This window comes from Polypterus senegalus, chromosome 5 (genome assembly GCF_016835505.1).
Source record: "Polypterus senegalus isolate Bchr_013 chromosome 5, ASM1683550v1, whole genome shotgun sequence".
NCBI classification, from domain to species: Eukaryota; Metazoa; Chordata; class Cladistia; order Polypteriformes; family Polypteridae; genus Polypterus; species Polypterus senegalus.
Genome location: NC_053158.1, coordinates 82,012,149 through 82,033,768, shown reverse-complemented (window position 1 = coordinate 82,033,768; position 21,620 = coordinate 82,012,149). Strand labels below are relative to the sequence as shown.

General features: G+C 38.3%; 1 protein-coding gene across 2 annotated transcripts in view; it reads left to right on the top strand.

Moving 5' to 3' along the window:
- myo10 (myosin X) overlaps window positions 1-21,620 on the top strand; it is a 408,709-nt gene that overhangs the window by 291,695 nt on the left and 95,394 nt on the right. For both annotated transcript variants that reach the window (XM_039754892.1, XM_039754893.1), the window contains exons 10-11: window positions 8,236-8,365; window positions 20,231-20,349. In XM_039754892.1, coding sequence (XP_039610826.1) covers window positions 8,236-8,365; window positions 20,231-20,349 — 249 coding nt within the window. The remainder of the gene's footprint in view (window positions 1-8,235; window positions 8,366-20,230; window positions 20,350-21,620) is intronic.

Below are 21,620 nucleotides of genomic sequence, written 5' to 3'. Positions count from 1 at the left end.
AGCGCAAAGAGTGGTGAATTGCAAGACCTACCAATGGATCTGAGGAGCAACTGAGTGAGCGCAAAGGAAGATGAGGGGTGTGCCAACCTTGGACGGTCTGGCTGCACAGTGTGGCGGGGGTCGGCAGAAAGGAGTTTGTGCTGCAGAGTCTCTGCCAGCAACACAAGTGATGGGTGAGGCAGGGAGACAGAAGGTTGTGGGCTTCGATCGAGTGAGGAGAGTGACTGCATTTTAATCTCTATTTTAATGGATTTATTTAATATGAATTTTATTTCCACGTTTCACTGGTTTTATGGATTTGCTATTTATTTGGGTACTGTATTTTTTTTTTGAACACTGCACAGTGGACACTTCTGGTTTTACTTTTGACTGTTTGTTAGTAAAAGCAGTCAAGCACTTTCCACCATCCCCTGGCTTCAATTAAATTTGTCAGCTCATCTCGGCCATAACTATCGATGGTGTTGGTTCAACAGACTCCCATGTGGGAAGAGGGAGTCTGTAGGGGACCGGCATTGTCACACTATTACACAGTAACCAGGTACATTACACACTATTGGGAACAAAAAAAATAAAATAAGTACTGTAACAATAGGATTGTTAAGCCTTAAGATAATATTCCCGCATGGAGGGTTTTGGGAGACGCACTGGGAGAAGCATAGAATAGGGAAGCCCATGTGACTGTTCTGGCTTTAACGACTGTGAAATAAACAGACATAAACTGGAAGCGCGAGTCCGTGCCTTTTAATAATCTCGTGAGAGAAACATGGTGGCAGCGTAGGTGATGGAACTGCGCCGAAAGTCACGGCAGTTTGCTGTTAAAAGTTCGGGACGCAGAGAAGCTAACATGAAAGAAAAATGGAGGGTCTGAGCCCGCCGCCGACATGAAGCCTCGATGCTAAATACCTGGAGGGTATTTTACGTACGTCGCTTAAATCATCGAAGATCAGATGCCTCATCTTGGATGAGTTAATGCCGGTGAAGCTCATCTGGGATAAGTCGGTTTTTCAAACGCAGCCGTGTAGTAGATTAGTCTAGCTGGATCTAATCATCCGAGATGAATGCGCGCGCTAACGCTGATTGAAAAGCCCATATATATTGAGTCTAGAAAACATGATCAGCAAGTCTTTGATAGGCTGTAACAAAATGACGAAGGAACGGGCGCATTTTTTTTTTTTTTCACACAAGCGGAGCAGGACCTTTTATTCGAAGGATATGAAGAATTTCAAGATTTAATATGCACAAGGGGTAACACTGCAAAAGCTGCCCAAAGCAGAAAAGACGGCTGGCAAAAAGTGGCCGACAAATTAAACGCTAAGTAGTGTGCATTGTACTTACTGAATGCAGCGTTTCATTTTCTATGTGTTAATTATTATTTAATATGTCATAATTCCAGATCAAATGTGAGCACAAGGAGAACATGGGAACAGGTTAAAGTAAAGTACAAGAATATACTTCAAACTGGGAAATATTGGTATATAACTATTTAAAGAACTGTTGACATAAAGAATCATATATAATATAAAAAACATTAATTTTAAAGCTAATAAAGCAGACAAGCAAAAAACAGGTGGAGGTCCACGCGGTCCAGACCTAAGTTGGCTCTCCAGCAAAATGCCTATCGCCCTGTTTCTGAGGGCATTTTTTTTTTGTTGGGTCAGTTGCAGGGAATGTCATATCCCTAGAACTTGTGTCTGACCAACGAGATATTGACGAAGGTCAAATATGTGATGAAGACACTGTGTCTGATTATTCATCAGGAGGAGAGGTCAATTTTCCAAATAATGTTTGATCAAACTCCACTCTGATCAGTCCCATGTGCCCCAATCACATTTGGAAATCCTGGGTAATGAGAATGTTAGGCTGATCGTGAGATTCTTTATGGAACTGTGGGTGTTTTTGCCTGTGTACCTGCAATGGCATGAAACGCCTCTTTTATTGTCTGCACACGCAGGTGTCCAGGAAACACTATGAAAACCCGAAGGAAATATTTCAGAGCCAAACATAATTTACGAATTGCCTAGCAAACTGCACTTTTAGATAGATTTTCCGCATCGCCTACAGTATATAAAAAAGTTCCATTTGCAAAAAACCTCAAAGCAATGCATACTGTCAGTGTGGTTGTGACAGCCCGATTTCACCGAGTTTAAATTCGAATATAAGGTGCTAATAAATCATTTGAGGTACAATATTCTACCTCGGCCAAAGCAGTATCTTTCGAAAAGAATTTCCTCCGGGAGCAATAAAGGATCTTGCCAATCGTGCAAAACCCTCTCTATATGAAATTCTCTTCTTATAATTTGCACACCGATATCAATTGGTTGCTTATTCATGAACGACAAAGCCATGACTGAATGAATTCCATGCACGGACACTGATTAAGTGTGTGAGCTAATCCTTGTTTACATAGAACAAACCTGCTTTGAGCAGGTTTGAGGATTTGGATCTGCTGCTATGACAACACATCCAGCAAGAGTTTCGAAAAACCGACAGATCCAGGATCATGCCAAATCGTCAACAATTACATCCTGCTAAACGAATAATCCACGTACGAAAAATACCCCCCTGGCGAAGTCATGGTGAACATTTAAGGAGGAGTTCAGATTATACACGGAACTTGCAATGCCAGAGGAAAACACTAAGGTCAGATTATTCCGTTATCTTATTGGAGAGAGCGGCAGAGAATTGTGTCAGGCGCTGACCGCTGATGTAAGACCTGATGAGTTAACCATGAGCTTGATGATACGTAAATTTGATGAACATTGCAACCCAAAAATAAACAAAACTGTAGAGCGGTACAGATTTTTTTCAAGAAATCAGGCAAGAGGATAAAATCTAGACAACTACGTCACAGATCTCAGAGTGTTAGCAGGCACATGCAATTTCGGGGAGATTAAAAGTTCCCTCATACATGACCGAACTGTGTGTAGAACCAGTGATGCAAGTCTGCAGCAAAGATTACTCAGAGAAGACAAATTGACTTTAGAGAGGTGCATACAAATATGCAGAGCCACAGAACTGTCGAAGGACACAGTGAAACAGGCATCAAAAGAAAGAGGACAGCGAATCACTTGTAAGTTTTGTGGGAAAACACATGAGAGGAGCAAAAAGAATTGCCCAGCCTTTGTACAAATCTGTAAAAAGTGCAGAAAAGCCAATCACTTTCAAAAGTGTGCCAACAAGGATTAACACTGGAAAAAGACAGGTGCACGTGGTGGATGAACAGAGAAATGACGACTGTGAGGATATTCTGAGCATCACGGCAATATGGAAACCTACCAAAGACATAAACCAGATAGAAGAAGAAACGCAGAGCAACGAACAGCTTTATGCAGGCATACTACTAGGCGAGAACCTGTTAAAATTTCAGATAGACTATGGTGCAACCTGCAACATCCTCCCAATAAATAGATTAAATCCAGATACACAGATTGAACACTCAAACAAGATTATACTAATGTATAATAAAACAAAATTGAAGCCAGTGAGGAAATGCAGAATCAAAATTTGAAATCCAAGAAACCAGAAACTGTATAGATTAGAGTTTGAAGTAGTAGATGAGACAGTTAAAACACCACTATTGGGCAGAAAGGCAAGTGAAACCATGAAACTCATCCAGGTTGAATATGGTAACATGCTGTAGACAGTATAGTGATGAGTGAGAGACCAGAAGAGAACAAACAAAATTAAGAAAGAATATCAAGATGTGTTTACAGGAGTCGGTGAGCTAGAAGGAAGCTACAAATTAGAGGTTGACGAAACTGCGAAGCCGGTGAAAGTACCGATGCGACGAGTACCAGTCGCCATGATGGCACCCCTCAAGGAGGAATAGCAGAACCTGGAAAAAAGTAAGATCATTGCACCAGGGGAACACGGCACAGACTGGATAAGCAGCATGGTCATAGTGAAAAAACTAAATGGTAAATTTAAAACGTGTATCACTGTTTGTGATGTCAAGCACGGGTTATGGCACGTAAAACTGGACGAAAACTCAAGCTACCTCACTACATTTTCGACTCCTTTTGGGAGATACCGATGGTTGCGAATGCTAATGGGGATAAGTCCAGCACCAAAAGTCTTTCAGAGAAAGCTGACGCAGGCCCTAGAGGGTCTACAAAGTGTGTACCTGATATCAGATGATGTGCTAATCACAGGTGAGGGGGAGGCAATAGACCAGGTAGTAGGGGAACCATGATAGAAAATTCAAAAAGTTCTTAGATAGATGCAGGGAGAGAAATATCAAACTGAATGCAGACAAGTTCAAACTCAGGAGGCAGGAAGTTGCCTATATGGGACATCTGTTAACAGTAGAAGGACTGAAAGTTGTCCTGGGAAAAGTCAAGGCAATCACAGAAATGCCACAACCAACAGATGTGAAAGGAGTAGAACGGTTAGTGGGCATGGTGAATTACCTATCAAAATTCTATCATCATCTGTCAGATGACTGTGAAGTTTTACGACAACTGACACACAAAGATACAGTATTTGAATGGACTGCAGTTCACGAAGATACATACAGACGGCTGAAAAAGAACATTGCCAGAGCACCAGAGCTCAAGTATTACGACCCAGAAAAGGAACTGACACTACAGTGTGACGCATCAGAAACTGGCTTAGGTGCTGGTTTGACACAAGAGGGCAGGCCAGTTGCATACACCAGCAGAGCACTAACACAGACAGAGAGGGGCTATGCACAAATAAAGGAGTGCCTGGCCATAGTTTATGGCATGGAAAAATTCCATCAGTATGCATATGACCGACCGGTAACCGTGCAGAGCAACCACAAGCCACTGGAGAATATTCTCAAGAAACCTTTACTTAGTGCTCCAAAACGACTGCAAAGAATGCTACTACGGCTCCAGTATTATTGCATAACAGTTACTTATGTTCCAAGCAGAGAGATGCTGTTGGCAGACACATTGAGTAGAGCGTACCTACCAGAGGGAACACAGGTAATGTTGGAAAAGGATGTCGAACAGGTGAACATGATCAACTTTGCACCCATTTCAGGGGAGACAATGGAGACGATTAGGCAGGCTACAAAAGAAGATGGTTGTCTGCAGACGCTGATAAGAACTATGCAAACAGGCTGGCCACAGATGAAGAAAGACATACCAAACGAAATCAGGCAGTACTACTCAATGCAGGATGAGCTCAGTGAGCAAGATGGAATAGTATTCAGGGGAGAACAAGTGGTAATTCCACGTGACATCAGAGGAGAGATTATTCGCAGAATTCACTCATCTCATCTTGGCACGGATGGATGCCTCAGACGGGCAAGGGAATGTGTTTATTGGCCAGATATGACAAAACAGATAAACTATATTGGAAAATGTGAGACATGCAGGTCAGTGGACACAAGACAACAAAAAGACACTACACTCACATGAAATACCGGATAGGCCATGGTCAAAAGTTGGGACGGACATTTTTACATGCAACGAGAGAGAGTATCTGATAACAGTAGACTACTACTCCAACTTCTGGGAAATTTACTATTTGCCAGACACCAAATCGGGCACAGTTATCAGGAAGCTGAAGGCACACTTTGCGAGACAAGGCATACCCAACACAGTAATTTCAGGCAATGGCCCACAATACTCATCTCAAGAATTCAAAAGATTTAGCCAGTTATAGGAATTTAATCACATAACCTCTTCCCCAGGCTACCCACAGAGCAACGGCAAGGCAGAGTCAGCAGTCAAAACAGCGAAACGGCTGATGGAGAAGGCCAAAGCAGCAAGTGAGGATCCTTACTTAGCTATGTTGGATCACAGAAACACACCAAGACAAGGCCTACAGGCCAGTCCTTCTCAAATGCTTCTGAGCAGGAGGACAAGAACACTACTTCCGGCAAAACAGAGTCTTCTACATCCACGTGTGCCTCAGACAGCACAAGGACTCAAAAACAACAAAGAACGACATGCCAGATACTACAACAGAACAGCAAAGGACATGGACAAGCTGAAGCCAGGTGACAGGGTGAGAGTTCAGCCATTCAAACCATACAGGGTGTGGAGGCGAGCGAGAATCATTAGGGTCACAAGATGGAGCTAGATGCGGGAGGCGTGCTGAGGAGAAACAGACGATACCTCAGGAAAGACAAGGACCTGCCACTAGATGTCACTAGAGCACAAAGCACGAAAACACACATATCACCAGACACAACCTCAAGGACAGCAGGAATCAAACCTGTAATCACAGAGATTGCTCATGGAAACACAGGACCAAATGACACTATCTTTACTAGAACAGGCCGGAGAGTGATTAAACCATTTTACTTAAGAGACTATACTCAGTAAGCCAGTGAAATTGAGTATATAGTGGTTGAAGGACTGTACAGAAGTATATGATGTTCTGGGTTTGCAATATATGTAGTAATGTGTAAATGTTTTAACTGTATGTTACCCGTGTTATTATAGTCAAAAAAAAAAAAAGGAAAAGGGATGTAACAATAGGATTGTTAAGCCTTAAGATAATGTTCCTGCATGGAGGGTTTTGGGAGACGCACCGGGAGAAGCATAGAATAGGGAAGCCCGTGTGACTGTTCTGGCTTTAACGACTCTGAAATAAACAGACATAAACTGGAAGCGTAAGTCAGTGCCTTTTAATAATCTCGAGAGAGAAACAAGTACTACTTGGCTTGCAGTATTATCCAGTAGTATGTAAACAGTATTCACACATTTCAACATAATGGTCCATCTGCCCATTTAAAACCAAAGTATCTCCAGACAACAGCCACGGTGCCTTTTTTCGACAAATGTTCTTCTGTGTCATCATGTTTAACTTTATTGTCTGCTACAGCTTCAGTTTCAGAATGTTCTCTGTCCATTTTCACAGCACAATACTTCCACTAACGCATGTACTCCGTTGCTTCTGTGTTCAGTGGTGCAGCAGTGAAAAGGGTCCCCCTTTAAACAGTTTCCCACTGCGCCACGTTCCGAACGTTGTTTAGGCTGTTTAAACCAGTGTTCCGGTATAAGGAAAATCCATATCATAACAAAAATAAAAAACAGTTTTTGGTATGAATCGATATAACGCGCAGCACTAGGTGATAACTGGTCACTGGTCAAAATTGAGGGAAGGAAGAATTCAACTTAATGCGGAGAGGTCCTTGAAGGAAACCTACTCCAGACTACAAGACACCTCAGACTGGGATAATGGTTCACCTTTCAGAATGACAATGATTTGGAAGAATACAGCATTGATAATGCTTGAGTGTCTTTGTGACAAGGCTCTGACTGTACTTGATTAGCTTATTTAAAGCACATTAAAAATGTGTGGAGAAACTTAAAGATGGCATTTTACAGGCACTTCTCGTACAATCTAACGGAGTATGAGAGTATCTGCCAGAAAGAATGGGATGGACCTGAATCCAGGTGTGCAAAGCTTTTAGAGACTTGCCCAAGAAGAGTCCAAGCTGTAATTGCTGACTATAAGGTTCTACAAAGTAACAAATTAAGGGCCTGAATACTTTCAGATTCAAATTTTTAGTAAATTTGCAAACCTTTCAGATAACCTGTTTTCATTTTTGTCATTATGGGTTATTGAATGTAGATTAATGGAGAAAAATGTCAATTTTTCCCATTTAAAAATAAATCCACAACACAATAAAGTGCTTAGAAACTGAAGGTATTTGAATACTTTCTGAATCCACTGTATGGTGAGAATGTAGAAAAGTGAATTGTGTAATGCAGAAATAAATATTCCTTTCCTTTATGCTTTTGCAGTATTAGGCTACATCAGCCATTTGTTGCTTTGTTAAATGTGTATTGATAATTTCTATGCAAAAGTGCAGTTTCTTGCACAAATGATAAAAAAGAAGCATTTTATAAAATTGTTTATTTTCTGTATCTACATTTGTTTTGCTTGTTTTTTTATTAGGACATAGCTATACTGTAGGTTTCTACGAACATAAAACAGATATTATTTCCAAATCATCAAGTCTACAGTTCCTTCCTTTTGTAACTCAAAAGTATACTGCATAATATATTTTTAACCAATACTGTATTTACTAAAACTGAAAGTAATATACTGTGACTATATAAGTAAAATATAAATAATTTGTGAAATAAAAACTGTACTTAAGACTAGAATTAAATTAATGAACAATTAAAACTAATTTCCAAGTAAGAATCAGAAATAACTTTAGTTTTGTTAAGTTTGAAGAATCAGAAATACTATAGAAAAACTATTATGAAAAGACAAAACTCTAATAACCTTTTTTTTTCCCTTCAGGCAGCCATGAAGACAATGCACTTTAGCACAGAGGACATCCACGATATTTTCAAGATTCTTGCAGGGATTCTACATTTAGGAAATATTGACTTTGTCACTGCTGGTGGGGCACAGATCTCTTCCAAATCAGGTGAATGTTCATTGACTAGTGATGTGACCATGAATGTATAGAATAAAACTTAATCAAAAAATTATATTATTGCAGATATAAAGTAACTACAGTTTTTGTTTTTCACTATCAAAAGCCCTACTTGTGTAAAGGTAAAAAGCATACGTTTTGGCTTAATTGCAAACTTTTACCCTTATATCTGTGTACACTAGATGTAAATAAAAATGCCTTTTTAGGATCTTAGGATCTCTCAAGGCAACCAGGGACATAAAAAAAATATTAGGAGTTATTGGAACTACAGATTGTCTGCAGATAACAAAACACGTAATACTTCACCATTATTTATAATGCAGAGTGAACCAATGGGAACTTGATTTGTGGAAATGGCAGATACATTAGGTGGATCATCTAAGTCTACAGTTGAATAGGCCTCAAGTGGTACAATTTATTAAAGTCGATTAGTTTCCTTTCCAGTCTTTTATTACATTTGTTTAGTATACTCAATTATAGACTCTGATATTCCAGAGTTCTCACTATTTGTACATGCAGAAAAGGCTGTAAACAGAGCTGAATGGGGATATCTATTTACCACACTGCACAAATTTGGGTTTGACCGTTATATATTGTCATGGATTACATAACTGTGCACCAGTCCAGAAGCTTTTACCTGCAATTACTAGGCAAATGAGTATTTTGACCATATCATCATTTTTATGCATACAGTTGAGGCGAAAATTATTAGCCCCCCTGGAATCATGGAACATTTTCCTAAACTTCTTCCCAAAGTTTGCAACATTGATGAAACCTGATATAATCAAACATCCACCAGTGCTATTTACTAGCTTTTGATACCTTTTGTAATGTAAAATATATTTTTAGTCTTGCTTTATTTCAAATATAGTAAAAAATGGGGTGGTCAAAAATATTAGCCCCATGTTAATGTTTGCTTTCAAAACACACCTACACTAATTAACCAATCAGCTTTGAAACCACACCTGTGCAATCAATTGGCTTCCTAACAACACTCAATCAGCATAAAAAGACTCCCAAGGAACAGGGCTCTTGAACACATGAGAGGGACTACTGTTACTGACCATGCCAAAGACAAAGGAAATCAGTCTGGAGCTCAGAAAGAAGATAGTAGAGGCTAATAATAAGGGGCAAGGCTACACTGCCATTTCCAAGCGATTCACAGTGTCTAGAACTGCTGTACGTTGTATCATTGCCAAGTACAAGAAGACAAATTCTGTTTGAAACAAATCAGGCCGTGGCCGTAAGCGCAAGATTTCAAGAACTCTGGAGAGAAAAATAGTCAGAGATGTCGGCAAGGAACCCCGGACATCTGCCAAGATGATTGTTGCTGACCTGGCCTCTTCTGGAGTTGATGTTTCAAGGAACACAGTTGTGAGGGCTCTTCACCATGGTGGGCTTCACGGCCATCGTCCCAGAAGAACCCCTTTACTCAAAGAGCGGCACATCACAGCCCGACTGAGGTTTGCCCGTGAACATTTGAAATGTAAAGATGATTTTTGGAAGTCTGTGCTTTGGTCTGATGAGACTAAACTGGAACTGTTTGGGTACATGGATGTTGCTTATGTTTGGCGAAGAAAGGGACAGGCCTTCAACCCTAAGAACACAGTTGCCACAGTTAAACATGGTGGTGGGAGCATCATGCTGTGGGGCTGTTTTGCAGCCTCAGGCACAGGGAGCCTTGTTCGGGTGCATGGCATCATGAAAAAGAAAATTATGTTGACATTCTGAGGGAGAATATGCAGAAATCTGCTCGTAGTCTAGGCTTAGGTCGTCGCTGGGTCTTCCAACAAGACAATGACCCAAAGCATACATCAAAATTAGTTCAACAGTTTTTCAAGGATACCAAAACCAAGATCTTGGAGTGGCCCGCACAGAGCCCAGACCTCAATCCCATTGAGAATCTGTGGCGAGTGCTCAAAGTGAGTGTCCATGCTCGGAAACCATGCAATTTGGACCAGCTAGAACAATTTGCAGTGGAGGAATGGACCAAAATCCCTGAGGAGACCTGTGCTAATCTAGTAAAGACCTACTCTAATAGATTGTTGTCAGTTGTGGCTCAAAAAGGGTACAGTATTGATGACTATTAATGGGCATGGGGCTAATAATTTTGGATGTCTCATTTTTGCCCTTTCTTGTTTCCACTCAGTGTGTCAATAAAATATCCAAACTACAATTAGTGGACCTTGTTATTTTGGACACAGATACGCTTTAAAAAAACAAACATTTGTTGTTAATGGTCATTTTCATATTGGAATCAGGAGTGTTGCCTAATTTCATAAGGGGGCCTAATAATTTTGGCCACAACTGTATATTCCAACTCCAAGCTATATAAAGTTGAATGTTGAATGCTTATTGGATTTAAACATATCAGGTGATGTGTATTTGTTTAATGAGGGAGGGTGTGGCCTAAGGAGATCAAAACCCTATATCAAGGCGTGCATAATTATTAGGCAGCTTGTTTTCCTCAGGCAAAATGGGCCAAAAAAAAGATTTATCAGACTTTGAACAGTCAAAAATTGTAAAAAGTCTTTTAAAGAGATGCAGCACTCTTGAAATTGCTAAGATGTTGGGGCGTGATCACAGAACCATCAAACATTTTGTTGCAAATAGTCAACAGGGTCACAAGAAACATATTGATAAACAAAGACACAAATTAACTGCCAAAGATTTGAGAATAATCAAACGTGGCACTGATTCTTGTTGTTAATTAAACCTGTTCTTTAATTCCATGGCTTCAATCAATCAATCAACATTTATTTATATAGCACATATTCATACAAAAAAATGTAGCTCAAAGTGCTTTACAAAATGAATAGAAAAATAGAAGACACAATAAAAGATAAACATAAGTCAACATTAATTAACATAGAATAAGAGTAAGGTCCGATGGCCAGGGTGGACAGAAAAACAAAAAAACTCCAAAGGCTGGAGAAAAAAATAAAATCTGTAGGGGTTCCAGACCAAGAGACTGCCCAGTCCCCTCTGGGCAATCTACCTAACATAAGTCAAACAGTCCTCTTTGTATTTAGGGTTTTCATGGAAGGACCTGATGATGATGGTCACGTAGACTTCTGGCTTTCAGTCCATCAATGTGGGAGCATCATGATGCTTTGAGTAGGTGGTGGTGGCGCAGGCCGCCACCACAAAGAAACCGGAAAAAGAAACGGAAGAGAGAGTAGGGGTCAGTATGGATTTTGGAGCCACTGTGAATAATTATTATGAAGAATTGAACATACAGAGTATCAGTATTAAGTTAAAGTGAAGTTATACAAAGGCCATGTTAAAGTAATGTGTTTTCAGCAGTGTTTTAAAGTGCTCTACTGTATTTGCCTGGCGAATTCCTATTGGCAGGCTATTCCAGATTTTGGGTGCATAACAGCAGAAGGCCGCCTCACCACTTCTTTTAAGTTTAGGTTTTGGAATTATAAGGAGACACTCATTTGAAGATCTAAGGTTACGATTTGGAATATAACGCGTCAGGCATTCCGATATATAAGATGGAGCGAGATTATTTAAGGCTTTATAAACCATAAGCAGTATTTTAAAGTCAATCCTGAATGACACAGGCAACCAGTGTAGTGACATCAAAACTGGAGAAATGTGTTCGGATTTTCTTTTCCCAGTTAGGATTCTAGCAGCTGCATTCTGCACTCGTTGCAAATGATTTATGTCTTTTTTGGGTAGTCCTGAGAGGAGTGCGTTACAGTAATCTAGTCTACTGAAAACAAAAGCGTGAATTAATTTCTCTGCATCTTTCAATGATATATGAGGTCTAACTTTAGCTATGTTAAGTGAAAAAATGCTGTCCTAGTGGTCTGATGAATATGCGATTTAAAATTCAGATTACAGTCAACGGTTACCCCTAAATTTTTTACTTCCGTCTTAACTTTTAAACCTAGTGCATCAAGTTTATTTCTGATAACCTCACTGAATCCATTATTGCCAATTACTAAAATTTCAGTTTTCTCTTTATTTAGTTTGAGAAAATTACTATTCATCCATTCAGAAATACCAGTAAGACATTGTGTTAGTGTATCGAAAGAGTCTGAGTCATCAGGTGCTATAGATAAGTACAGCTGTGTGTCATCAGCATAGCTGTGGTAACTCACGTTGTAACCTGAGATAATCTGACCTAACGGAAGCATGTAGATTGAGAATAACAGCGGACCCAGGATAGAGCCTTGTGGAACACCATATCGGATATCATGTGTCTTTGAGATTTGATTACCACAACTCACAAAGAATTTTCTCCCTGCCAGGTAGGATTCAAACCAATTTAAGACACTGCCAGAGAGGCCCACCCATTGACTAAGGCGATTTCTAAGAATATTATGATCAATGGTGTCAAATGCAGCACTGAGATCTAAGAGGATGAGAACAGATAAATGGCCTCTGTCTGCATTTACCCGCAAGTCATTTACTACTTTAACAAGTGCAGTTTCTGTACTGTGATTTGTTCTGAAGCCTGACTGAAATGTATCAAGAATAGCATGTTTATTGAGGTGGTCATTTAACTGCATAATGACTGCCTTCTCTAGAATTTTACTTAAGAAGGGCAGGTTAGAAATGGGTCTAAAATTTTCAAAAGCAGAGGGGTCAAGATTATTTTTCTTGAGCAGGGGTTTAACTACAGCAGTCTTGAGACAGCTTGTTACTGCTCTTGTTGTGCAATAGCATACATTTCAGAAATTGTTAATTTTCCCATTTCTAAGAGCACCGTTAAACTGTTCTGAGGACCTGAGCTGATCAACATTCCTGAGACCTTCATCTTTCATTATTTTCAGATATTGTGTGTTGGACACAATTTGCTGATCACATTTTGGCTCATTTTGTATCTCATTATTGTTTGGCTACTAATTAAGGAAAAAGAAACAATTAAGGGGGCTGAGTCTTCAAGAGCAAGTTAATTAAACTTGATTAAAAAGAAGTTGATGAGCAGCAGAAACAGGTCACTAATTAAGAAAAGGGTTAGAATGAAAACCTGCAGCCACTGCGGCCCTCCTGGACTGGAGTTTGAGACCACTGACCTACATGCTCTCGGATTCCCAAATATGAAGCTCACATAGCATGATTACAAGAAACCCATTGGCTCTCTAAAGACAGTTATCAACAATAAATTGAGGATAATTATTCTTTTGTGTTAATCTAGGGCAATAATAGTCTGAACATGCTGACTTAGACTATTGGCATTAAGTTTAAAGCAGTCTTAACAGTCTTTATTTGGGATGTAATGATACCGATACTGGTATCAGATTTTGGTCTGTTACAGTGCTCACTTACTCACTTGGTGCCTATAACTGATACTATTAACACACACACAGAGGGAAAAAAATAACTGAGAGAGGAAAACGTCTGCAATGAAAGTTTTCTTATAGTTAATGACGAAACTCAAAGCCTAGCAGACTGCAAACTGTGAAAGTAAACATAAGAATGAGCACTGCAAAATTGAGTCTGGCAGTGCACAGTATCAGCCAACAATTCAGCAGATTCTAAAAAGAGAGAAAAAATGTCAAACAGTAACCTGCAGGCTATGAAAATAACAGAAGCTCCTACTAAATATGTTGTTCTTCATGATCAAACGCTTTTGATTGTTGATAATGTGGGATCTCGGTGCCTCCTGAGTGTGTTAGATCCCTGTCACATAGATCATCTTGCTAAGGATGCAAGGGTTTGTAAAAAGCATGTCTTTCAGCTTCACCATTGACATTTGGAGCAGTGGTGTTTGTCCAATGTCTATCATCACCTTAACAGTACAGTGGATAGATGATAATTTTGCTCTCCAGTGGGTTATGCTGCATACAAAGAAGTTTTTAGGCCACACAATGGCAGATGAATTTCAGTAAATGCTTGGCAATTGGACCATTCCGAAAAGTTATAAACATGTTGTGGTCATCGACAGTTCCAAAAAATCTGATAAGACATTGATGATGCTGGAGTCCCAAGCTTTTCCTGTGTTGCTTATACACTCTGAGTGGCAGTTGCAGAGGGCATTTTTGCACAGTAAAGTGTTGCAGATGCAGTGACAGTCGGGCATAAAATAGTTGGGCATTTTAAGCATTCTGCCTTAGCGTACTCCCACTTAGAGGGAGGCTAAGGGGCTATGTATTGCACTTTAGTTAAAAGCAGCATGTGTGAACGTGTCACTGTTTGCTTTTTTAGGTCACATACTATTTGTAATGGGGAAACTAAATGGTAAAAAAAGATGACTTACTGAAAATTAAAAAAAAAAGAAAAAAATTCACTATTTGAAGTGTGTCACGTATTTTTTGTGTATTTTATTAATTTGAAAACAGTTTTGTTACCTTTTAAGCTTTTTGTTATTAAAAAGTTTGTTTCAGACATGATAAACACCCGGTTGTTTGTGTTTTAATCAATGATATGAAACACTCAAGGGTCACTTAATATACATAACAATTTTGGCAGATGATATTACAAGTAAATGTGTTTTTATAGACGTGTACAGTGTGTTTTTTGGACAGAATGTGATGGAATTGAAATCCGTGCTGTGCTTCCTCATTGCTTCATAATATGAGTGAGTGTTGTTATCTACTGTATAACACAGCGGACAAGCACGGAACATAAAATTTGCATGTTGGTTTTATTGGTTATGTGTATCTGCATCATAATCCCTGTCACTGCCAAAAGAGATCCTATTCTGCTGGGCTCTTGAGCAAGGCCCTTAACCTTCAATTGCTCCAGGGGCACTGTACAATGGCTGACCCTGCGCTCTGATCCTAAGGGGTATGCGAAAACTAACCAATTCCTAATACGAGAAATTGTATAAGGCGAAATAAAGAACAAAAAAAATTGATTGTTTTACTGGAGCAATGCTATTTTTGTTTTTGTTAAGAAAGATTACATATTTCTATCCCAATTCATTATTTTAATATACTCACTATGAAAAATTAATTCAATGCAATATATCTCATTGTCACTCAGATAGATACATAGATAACTATTTTGAAACTGCATATATTAGCAATAGATTTTCACAAATCTAAAGAATTTATTATTAATTACTTCTGTAGTGTGGCTAATGTAAAAAATCCTTAATTGTCAAAATTTATTAAAATAAATATGTAGCATTTTGGAACAGTCTCTTCAATTACTTACAAAAAATGTCTTTATCAAAAATTTTCTGTTGATTGGGCATAAAACTGGCATGCATATAATCAGAAAAAATGTTTCCTCCTTTGGGTACAAGGATCAGTTCTTTACACATATCTATAATGCCAAGAAGGGCAAAGAGATGGTGTTGCTGGAGCTGCAGGAATTTTGTGGCCCAGAGGCAGCTGGACAGGTTTATGCGGCACCACCTGCCTAAAGTCCATTGAAGAACCAGCCAAGTAGTAGTTTGAAGCATATGTTGAATGAGATCGTAGGTGTACATGCAGTGGCATCAGTGAACAGTGTTCCAGTAGCTGCTGCCATACAGCTGGAAACATACCTGGAAGAGACCACAGTTTCTCGTTTAGACAAACCACCTAAGAACTGGTCAGTTAACAAAGTCCAGTTCCTTACTTTTTTCTCAAATGTCAAGGAAATCCCTTTCAGTTCCATGCAGGAGTGTAGGGAGTGAGAGATTATTTAGAGCTCTGTCACATATTTTTAATGAAACCAGAAACCAACTTATAGCTGAACATGCAGAGATGCTTCTCTTCATCTAAATACTTCTCTTCATCACTTACTTTCCCAATGATTTTTGACCTATATACTAGTGCTGCGCGGTAAACCGGTATATACCGAAAACCATTTTTTATTTTTGTTATGATATAGATTTTTCTTATACCGCAACACCGGTTTAAATTGCCTAAACGACATTCGGAACGTGGTGCAGCGGGAAACTGTTCAAGTGGGGACCTTTTTCACTGCTTTACCGCTAATCACAGAGGTGTTGCCCGGGGGCTCTTTTTCACTGCTGCACCGCTAAATAAGTAGTGGTAGTGTAGGTATTGCACGTTGAAAATGGACAGAGAACATTCCGAAACTAAAACTGAAGCTGTAGCTGACGATAAAGTTGAACATGATAAAACAGAAGAACTTTTGCCAAAAGAAAGGAGTCACGTCCGTTGCCTGGAGATACATTGGTTTTAAAAGGTCGGATGTGGAACATTATGTTTAAATGTGTAAATACTGTTTCTGTACTACTGGATAATACTGCAAGCCAAGTTGTACTTGTTTATTTGTTTTCAATACAGTGTAATGTACCTAGGTACTGTGTAATAGTGTGATGACATGTTGACTTTAATCTCAACGCTTATGACGAGAATAAAGTCGACATGTTGACTTTATTCTCGACATTTCTACTTTATTCTCGCCGTTTATGTCAAGATTAAACTCGACATGTTGACTTTATTCTCGTAATTTGTCATTAAAGTAGAACATCGTAAATTAAACTTCATCGTTAAATGAAGTTTTATAAAATATTAGTATTTTATAAAATTATTATAAAATAAACTATGAGAATAAAGTATAAATGTCTACTTTAATCTCGACATAAACGGCAAGAATACAGTTGAAATGTCTTTATTCTCATAGTTTATTTTATTCTCGACGTATAGTTTGTTTTTTTTCTTCCCTGTGTCCATATTTTTTTTCTTCACCATGTCCCTAATACGATTCCGTAGGGCTATAGCACAAATAGCATTATAAATGCAAGTTGCAGTTTTATTATTTATGTATATAGCTTAGCTTGAAGTAAGGTCCATATTAATGCAGTTTGCCTAAATGATGGTTCAGTTGGTAAAGATGTCATCACCAAGTTGCACTTGTCTTATTTTATTTTAATTTGGTGAATACTGTGTAATGCACCTGGGCTTGAAGTAATAGTGCAACTATCAGTAATAATATTGTTATTTATTTTATTAATATTTATAAGTTTAAATATTTTGCTGTTTAATGATGGTAAAGTTGTTTAAAAATTCACTTTAACGTGTCAGTGGACAGAGATTGTTAACATTAACAGAAAGTGTTGTTGGTTTACAAAAAATATTTACTATTTATTCATTTTCTAAGACATGTTCAGTGCAATACAATGTTTGACAAGCACCTCTGGATATTTTACTAAGTCTAAATGCCTCTTTGCATGGTTGAAAATATGTTGTCAAAATTTTAGTTGAAGTTTTTGCAAAATTTGTTCAATAAAAAGGTTCTATATTTTGACTGCATCTGTCATGCAAATGTGATTCCTTCTCTTCATTAGTGTCTCCCCCTTGAAAACTATCACTTCATGGGGCCATGCAAACTTGTATTAATACTTGTGTGCACATTAAAATGTTTTTTTGTACAATGTACAGTGTTCATGACAGTGTAATAGGTTATTCTTAGCCAGTCTACTGCAATAATTACAGTGGAAAATGTGGTTAACATCCACTCATGCATGGGAAAAAAAATACTATTAAATACCGTGAAACCGGGATAATTTAGAAAAATACGGTGATATAGAATTTTGGTCATATCGCCCACCCCTACCATATACCTTTATGCCACTGAGCTAGCTCTAGCTATCTTAAAAAAATTACATTCCAGTACCAGGGAAATGTTGCTATGTGTTGTAGTATTGTATTCTATGTTGAAAGACTTGAAACAATGTTGGTTCAGTTTACATACATTAATTGTATGTGGGTTTTTTTTTTTTTTTTTTGATTCTGTGAAATTTGAGCCATTTTAAAAATGGTGTTGTAGTTTAATCTATGAAATATACCCTACTTTGAGTTATTCAGTTTTGATATTTTATTCCATATTATGATTCTTATATATTTAATGTTAACAGTGAATTAGACAGTATCTTGCCTTGCTTACAGTGGTGTTGGTATCGGCAAATACTGAAAAACAAGCATCGGTAGCCGTACTCAGTCTGAGGAAAATGGTATCTTTGCATCATTAGTCTGTATCATTTAATTAGATTTGTGGTCTAGAGAGTATAATAGTCACAATCTCATCATTACAAGTTTAGCTGCCATTTTCCAGAATTACCCAGGTTAGCCAGTTGCCCCCAAATCCTTTTTTTCACTCTTCATAGTCTTAAGTATCCCAGGGTGTTCAACCAAATCTTTTTTTATCGTGACACAGCTAGAACAACATCTTCTTTAGAACACCTATCTTGGTACACCTATTCCAGTCATTATTTGCCTTTTGCTTCACATGACCAGACCACTTCTCAGATCGCTTCTCTTAGCTCAGCATTCATCTTCATATCACCTAATAACAATACACACACAGCCAACTTACTAATAAGTTTCACCTCTGTTCTTTACAACTTTGCTTCATGTTCTTAAGTTATTGGCCCATGTCTTATTCACTTTGGAAATAGTGCCCCTCACAAAGCCATTTATCTCTCACCCTGGTGATCACTGGTCAGCCTACACCTCTCTCTACACTCAGTATGTCACCAATGCAGCATAATATCTGTTTGTTTCACCCCGACATCTCCAGTGCCAATATGTAAATTTATACTTAATATATTATCTTCTGTACCCTCTCACACACTTTTTACAAGCAAAAATTGCACTTGGTGTTAGATGACCCCGCTCTTTTCTCCATTAAGCTTGCCTCCAAACATTTCCTTGGCTGTTCCTGTATTTACCTGATGACATTTGCTTGCAAACTAGTTTTCTATTTCATTATTTTTCCTCCACAGTTTTATTTCACTTTTTGCCATAGAGATGCCAGCTGAAGGGCACCTATCATTGAAACAGAATTTACATATGTCATGAGAGGTAGTAGCCAAAGGCAGATGGTGGTCACATGGCAGGGATTCGGTTTATACATTTAACAAAGTCACCCATAAAGCTTAAAATAGTAGAATGCCTTTAAGACTGGGTGCATACAACATGCAGGGAGCTGTAACAGAAGTGACGACCACTACTTCGATAAGCGCACATCAGTTACATGGAGCCACTCATAGTGCACCATCAACTGCCTTGTTTAGGAGGTATAAAGAGGTTGAAAAATCCTGATGTCTCTGTGTGCTAATGCTGTACAAATGCTCATCATGGCATGTAAGAAAAAGCTTCTGGCCTGCAACTGTATACCAAATACACTGCTTCAAAATAAAATATGGCTGCTAACCATACACAAATTATTACATAAGGCTTTGTTTGTGATGACCTGCTAACCACTCTGCCTAAAAGAATACTATAGAATTGATTCAAGAGCTTGTTTTCATAAAATGAACTAGAGCAGCAATCAAATACCTGTTAATATGTTGTTTTGTGTGAAACTCTTATTAGATGAAGTTAGATGAAGAACATTTGGTAACATCTTCATAAAGTTCACTAGAAGCTGCCACCCCACTGGTCATGTTGCTTGTACAACAAAGACTTGCAGAGGAACGATTTACAACATTGAATGCTATACACAGGCAAAAAAAAAAAAAAGTGAATTTCAAGTTTTAATAATGGAATCGATCACAAACAAATGCATTCCTATATTCTGTTTACCATAGCAGGTCTCCAGGTTACCTAGCTTAGAGTCAGAAGAGTGAAAGATCAGCGGTATTTCAGAGATAGAGATACTGTATAGTAGAAGAGAGAAGTATATGTTGTGGTTTTTGCCTGGAAAAGTGAACCAGTCACCCTACAAGCCAGTCAGGGAACTTTCTTTGCATTACTAAGTCTTGGAATAGCCTAAACTTCTACTTTTGTTATTTTGTATTGTTACTCTTACTATTAAACCTATGGTTGTGTACCCTGCGTTTTACTTGGAGCTGCCTAGGATGCTGTAGGGTTCAGAATTGTACTTCAAAAGCCAATACTGGTCACAATATCTCCTTAAATCAAGAAATGTTTGATATGAATTTAATTTTTAATTTTAATTTACTAGTTTGGTAATGTTGAACTTATTTTTTTGAAGCTTTAGGAAAAGCTTCGGAACTGCTTGGGTTGGATTCAGCACAGCTTGCAGAAGTACTCACCCACCGATCCATGATTCTGAGGGGGGAAGAAATCTCCACTCCTCTCAGTGTGGCGCAGGTATCATATCTGTCATTTTATTTACTGATGCTGATTGCCTATATTCATCTTATAAAGTTTATGTCAATTTAATATTTGTTTTAAATGAGAGCAGCATGGTAGTTAGTGGTTAGTGTATATTCTACACCTGGTTGCTGCTTGTGTGCAGTTGTCTATAAATTGGTTCCCTCTGGGGTCTGGTATTGTGGACTAGGACTGTCGCCACGAACATCACTATTTGAATATAATTTGAATCTGTTTGAGCAGAATTCTTATTCAAGGGCAAGCATTGACATTTTGCTGTAAAAGAACAGTTCTCTTTTTGTTTTTTTCTTTCACTTTGTACTAGTTTTGGCTTTGTGTTATCCCAGTCACACCATGCTGCAATGCTCTTGTATTTTGCATGTTTTTCACATCACTTCCACAATCAGTGTTTTTACAATTTTTGCTAGTTTGGACAAATTTTTCTTCTGCACTACTGTGCTTTTTGCTTAACGGGTGTACTAATAACACATTTTAAAGCCTTCACCAGCACCCTTAATATATCATTTTGTTCCTGATCTAGCCCTGTTTAACTCTTCAACCTGAGATCCTTGATTTTCTGATGAAAAACTATTAAGGATTCATCATAGCAAATAAAAGCTGGTTTCCTTTCTCATTAAACATAATAGGGAATAGCTGTCATATTTCTGATTTTCCTTGTTTTATTATAACAGCCTTAATATCGCCAATTTAAACAGCATTTTCATTGTCAGGAAAGCATACTTAGCTACTCAAACCAGCACATGTCTTCTGCAGGCTGCTGGCTTAACATTCGGTTTCTAAAACAAGTTACATGTTGTATATTTTTGCTGAATCTGTAAAGAGGAAAATAATCCTGTTTAGTTTAATCCTGTATGATTATTCTTTGACTGCCAGAGCACTGCACTGCAAACTTATGAAGCTGGTTTGCTCCTGACACTTGATCTACCTTCCACAAACTGATTTTTTGTTTTAAAACTTTGCCATGTATTTTTTTTTTTTGTTATAACATTAAGTTGCCTTTAATGAAAGTGTATGCAAAATAAAAATGTAATAATGAGGGGAGAATACATAAAAATCATTGCAATGCAACATTTATTCCTTTCAGTAGCTCCTTTTGAGAAATGCAAATATACTCAACGTGCCTCGACTTATTCAAAATAAACACAGATGGGCGCTGACTTCCTGTCTTTTGCACCACCGAAAAAGCATTTTGGAGCAGAGGGCTGAAGTGGGGGAGGTGGTGTGGAGGACTAAAGTGACAAGTGTGT